The sequence below is a fragment of the Octopus bimaculoides genome, chromosome 6 (genome assembly GCF_001194135.2).
Source record: "Octopus bimaculoides isolate UCB-OBI-ISO-001 chromosome 6, ASM119413v2, whole genome shotgun sequence".
Lineage (NCBI taxonomy): Eukaryota > Metazoa > Mollusca > Cephalopoda > Octopoda > Octopodidae > Octopus > Octopus bimaculoides.
In genome coordinates this window covers 42,137,211-42,142,603 of record NC_068986.1, presented here as the reverse complement: position 1 = coordinate 42,142,603, position 5,393 = coordinate 42,137,211, and the positions used below count along the sequence as shown (strand labels likewise).

General features: G+C 34.9%; 1 protein-coding gene across 1 annotated transcript in view; it reads right to left on the bottom strand.

The window, feature by feature from the left end:
- Window positions 1–495: 495 nt before the first annotated feature.
- The window catches only part of LOC128248065 (chitin synthase chs-2-like), a 43,051-nt gene continuing 38,153 nt past the window's right edge, over window positions 496–5,393 (bottom strand). The window contains exons 13-14 of the mRNA XM_052968459.1: window positions 4,451–4,705; window positions 496–2,190 (exon numbers count right to left, since the gene is read on the bottom strand). Coding sequence (XP_052824419.1) covers window positions 668–2,190; window positions 4,451–4,705 — 1,778 coding nt within the window. The 3' untranslated portion in view covers window positions 496–667. The remainder of the gene's footprint in view (window positions 2,191–4,450; window positions 4,706–5,393) is intronic.

The window sequence follows — 5,393 nt, the reverse complement described above, 5'->3', positions numbered from 1 at the left end:
AGTTTTGGTGTGTTTAGGTCCCCGAAACTTATCGCTTCGGCAAAAAGACCCGATGGAATAAGTACTAGGCTTACAAAGAATAAGGCCTGGGGACGATTTGTTAGACTAGTGGCGGTGTTCCAGCACGGCTACAGACAAATGGCTGAAACAAATAAAAGAAAAGACTAAAAGAATGTATATATGTATGTATATATGTGTGTGTGTGTGCGTGTGCGTGTGTATGTCTGTACGTACGCATGCTTGTGCGTGTGTACATATGCATACATACATATGTATATATATATATATATATTTATGCATGCTCATATATATGTATATATATGTGTGTTTGTGTTGTGTGTGTATGTGTGTGTGAGTGTATGTGTCTATGTGGGTGTGTAGATACATAAATAGAGATATGTAACGATTTGTTTCACAGTTTAAGTAGGTAATGCCAAAATGCTAAAATATCGCTTCCCCACCTCACCCCCAAAATGATCCAAAATTACAATGACATAATATCAGTTAATTTTATTGCGTCAATTTTACATTAAATGAGATTGAATATATATCGTAAATAAAAATAAACAAACATTGGTGTAAATAACATGTGCTTTATAGTATCATGAATAAAGCAATTAATAATATAAACTTTTACGATAGTTTTTAAGATTATGCTCGAACGATATTATAAATGACTTTCTTCGTTATTTCCCATGGTGTTGTTATATGATAATGCTATTTTTTTAGACATTGCCATGGAAGGAATGCCATCCGTATGGTCTCCTGATGAGATGACAGTAGCAAGATTTCTCATTCTTAAAGTTTCATGAAGTGTTAATCTAGGATGAGTGGACTGTTTTCGTATTTGTTCAGAGACCTTTCGGCTAAATGCAGATTTCTTGCTCAGTTTTACAGTAGTTTCAATGGAATATCTCATTTGTCTAACCACCTTTTTTTGGTCAACTTTAGAAAGTTCAGGACGTATTTTAGTACCTGCGTGTTCAGAAATAATGTGAGTGCAAGATATGATATGAAAAAATGTCTCTAGCCTATGTAGAATCATTCCAAAAAACTGAAGCGCAAAAACTAAGGCAAAAATTGTAAGAAACAAGAAAGAAAATGGTTCAATTTTAATATCTTCTTCTATTCTTACGATAGTAATAAAAAAAGGCTTCCGGTATTGAAACATAAAATTAATAACCATCCATATTAAGTTGAGTAAAGCCATAGCATTACAACAACTTGTACGAAAATAAAGCAAATTCTCCTTTCCTCTTTCTTCTTCTTCTTTAGTGAATTCAAGAGGATAAAGATATGTGTTGATGAATTGCTTCCAAAACTTACTTTCTGTCTTTGAAAGCTTTGCTTTCAATCCATTTCCGAGAGACGAATGTTTCATCCAATAATATGGCGAACCTTTCTTCTTTGGTGTCTCATTTTCAATATTTACTTCCTCATCGAAGAATCTGACTTTTGATTTGTTTATACTTTTATAACTTTTCGATTTTGATTTCGTAAGTGACATTATTTCCGTTGTCTCCGTTGTCTCCGTTGTCTCCGTTGTCTTGACTTCATTCGAGGCTTTATCTGTAAGAGCTTTTATGTTTTCATTCATTTCCCGCAAAAGTATTAACATTGCGTTTTCGGTTTCTTTCTTTTCCTTATAGAACAGATTCTTAATCATCGACATCAATTCTGAAATTCCAAGCATTTTGGATAGTCTTGAGGATAAAGAATTTTCGTTATCTTTTGGATTGATTTCTTCGGTTGTAGCTTTCTGTTTTGTTTCTCTCGTCCCCCAGGATACAATATGCATATTACTCATTGAGTAAATAACTAGAATTAGATATCCCAGTGGTATACAGATAAAGTATACCATTCCACAAATTAAGCAGTAGATTTCCTGTAAATGTAATAAACCAGAGAATGTAACTAGAATGGTCATACTCAGTATGACGATTACTCCTGGATTGAAAAGTGATGTTTCTGCAGCTTGGATAATGACTCCAACCATTACAGCTAACATGATAAATGTGTAAATAGCACTTTGAAAAGAAGCTAAAACCAGCTGTGTTTCAGTTTTCAAATAAAAGCATGCTATAACAAACAAAATATTCGGTATGAGCACCACTAAATAGGACAATGGTATTCCTATTTGAAACACAGAATCAAGTGACACTGCAATCATCATCATAACGGTCCCAGGTCCTAAAAAAAAAATGAGATGATTTAGTTGCATATTTGTATAACACACACACACACACACACACACACACACACACACACATAAAGGCAGACATATATACGTCACTAAAGTCACTAAGGTCACTAAGGGCACTAATCAGCAGCAGCATTGTTAGAAATAAGAGTCAAAACAGCTAAAAGCCACAGCAAGCTCTCTACGGCATAATACATAGCCATATCATCGATGATTTCGCATTTGATGCTCACGCATCTTAATGCTCAACGGTTGATCTCACCGGGCCTAGGTTTAAACTCAGTTCGTCTTGTCAACTTATAAGATTTCCGTTAAAATCATACACTAATTTCATAGACGATAAAAGTGAAAATTATAAATAATTTGGATGGCAAATTTTCAATTTTACAACCTAAAAACAGGAATACATAAGTCACTAAAGTGATTAACGGCACCGATTAGCACCCATTTTGCTAGAAGTAAGAGTAAAAACTCTTATATATATATGTATATATATACATATATATATACATAATTACCAAAATTACATAAAAGTATCTTAAAATACTAAAGAGTATATTTATTCAATAAAATCGCCATTGGCTTCAACCATAGCCTCCAGACGACTTCGGAATCTCCAGCAACTCTTCTGGACTGTTTGTTTGTTTAAGTTGGTGAATGCTGCCATAAACCTTGCCTTCAGTTCATCTTTGGTGTTACAAGGAGTTTTGTTGTTCTCTTGCTCAACTGCTCCCCACACATAATAATCAAGTGGGTTTCAGTCTAGGGAGTCAGGTGGCCAGATGTTAGGGGTGATGTTGTCGCAGATATTATCTGATAGCCATGACTGGGTTCTCCTGCTTGTGTGGCATGGTGCAGAGTCCTGTTGCCAGACATAGTGTCTTCTAACAGCCACCCTCTTGACCCAGGGCAGTACTACCTGCTCCAGGCACTTGATGTAGGCCTCCGTGTTGTGTTTGAGGCGGCGTGGGAAGATGAATGGAGGCATAACCTCCCTATCACTAGTGATCATACCAAACACTATGATGCTGACTGGGTGCTTAATTTGTATCACTCTTGGTACATGTTTTGGGGACACGACAAATCAACGGTTGTTCTGTGTGCTCACCATTTAATCCTAGCAGAATTTTTTCTCGTCTGAGGAAAACCAAAACAAGTTCGGTTGGAGGGGATGCTTGAGTTTGTTCAAAAGCTTCATAGCGCGGTCTTCCCTCTTGTCCTTTATGACTTGGGATAAAAAATTGGCCCTTTCTCATCTTGTATGAGGGATATTGAATATCTTCATGCACTACCTATCTGATAATAAACTCAGACATTTCCATGTCCCTGGCGAGGGACTTGATTGACTTGGAGGGATCGTTGTCAATCATAGTCTGGATCTCACCAGCAAATTCAAGAGTTCTTTTCTTATCAGAGTGAGTTTTCTAAGCTGCCATACCTTCATAATCATTAGACTCATCCAACTCTTTCCGAATCCTCTGCTCTGTCCTCAGATTGACACCTAAACACTCTGAAATGTTCGTATTGGAGCTTCCAGTCCGAATCCCAAGCAGTACAGTATGTCATTTCCAAATTTCTGACAGAATTAATTGCGTCATGGCGCTGTTTCTCTCACAGACGGTGCCCAACTGATCCTACTATACTGTGTAGTCGACAAAATATACACGTTTTGTTTTTACTTCATATTTTATATACGAGGTAATATAAAGAAGTACTGAAAATAATTATTTTGAGATTAACGATGTCTCATCTTAGATATTTATCACACTTCTGATGCAATCATGATGCCACCACCACCGCCAGAATAAAAATCATATTAGTATAGTGTCGATTATATTTTAACGCGCTGAGTACGTTTCTTTTGTGATTCGATTTATGAAACCAAAACTAAAGGAGAGATTCTTAAATGATTTAAAGTTAAATGAGTTAACTAGAAATGTCATCTCTAAGTTACTTCATTTTCTAAAAATAAATGTTGATGAATTTTCTTCAGCTGTTATATATCAGTCAGGATGGGATGGTTTGAATTGCTGAAATTAATATATTTACTTAAGTTAACCATTTAATTTTGAAAGGGAACTGGCATAAATTTTCAAAGAAAGAGAATGTAGATAGTGGTATGCTATACATTAGAATATAACTAAGAGTAAGAAAGCCACTGTTTTCTGAAGACGTAAAGTAGTTTGATTGTATAACATTATTTAGATAAAACAAATAATGAATCTATATATATAAAAAAAATTTCCTTACCAATTATTGTTAAGATCATAAGGGACAACTGATACAAGATGTACCAAATGCTCACATTATCATTTTTTTGTACAGTTAGTTTGTAACTGCCTAAAAGATCTAAGATATTGGCAATAGTTGAAGGCATCCAACGTCGACGCTGGTTGAAAAATTCATTGAATGTTTCTGGAGCAAAAGTGTGGGCATCAGAGGCCGCGCAATAACCAATCTTATAGCCCTGTTGAAGAAGGAGGGTACACAACCATCGATCTTCTCCTGTAAAAAAAGAAAAAATGTTTTGCCGTTTAGCTAGTAATGATATTGATCAATAGCTAATTAACATTAGTTGTGGATCAATATTGTAGCAAGGAAGAACAAAAAATAATTGTTATAATTACAATTAAAAGAAACTAATTTAAAGTATATAAGGCACTAAACTAATTCAAAAAAAAGATACGCGGTTGCCAGATTACTAGAATTAACAACCAAATCTCTCTCAAATCACACACTACCATCTTTGCAACAAGGGGATGAATACAACATCTTTAAAAAATCGAAGATAATTTCTATCAAAGTTACAGTTAAACTAAACAGCATTAAAAAACATTACTTTTCTTTAATTCACGAAACAGTGTGAATATAACTTGCTTGATTAAGAAGTTCGCTTGGCAAACACGTTTTGGATTCAGTCTTATTACATAACATGCTGGGAAGTATTTACAACTATAGCTTCGTTTTAATCAATGCCTTATGAGTGAATTTGGTAGACAGAAACTGTGTGGAGGTACCTCGTATAGGTGTGTGTGTGCGTGTTGATGCAATATAAACAATTGCCGGCTTTATACGATGAAATTTGTAATAGAGATGTAACTTTCTCTATACGTATTTTTTGTAGTTGTCTATGCTAATTTTCTTGAAATTCTGCCAAAGGGTTTTTGGATTTACCTGTCATGCATGAGGATTT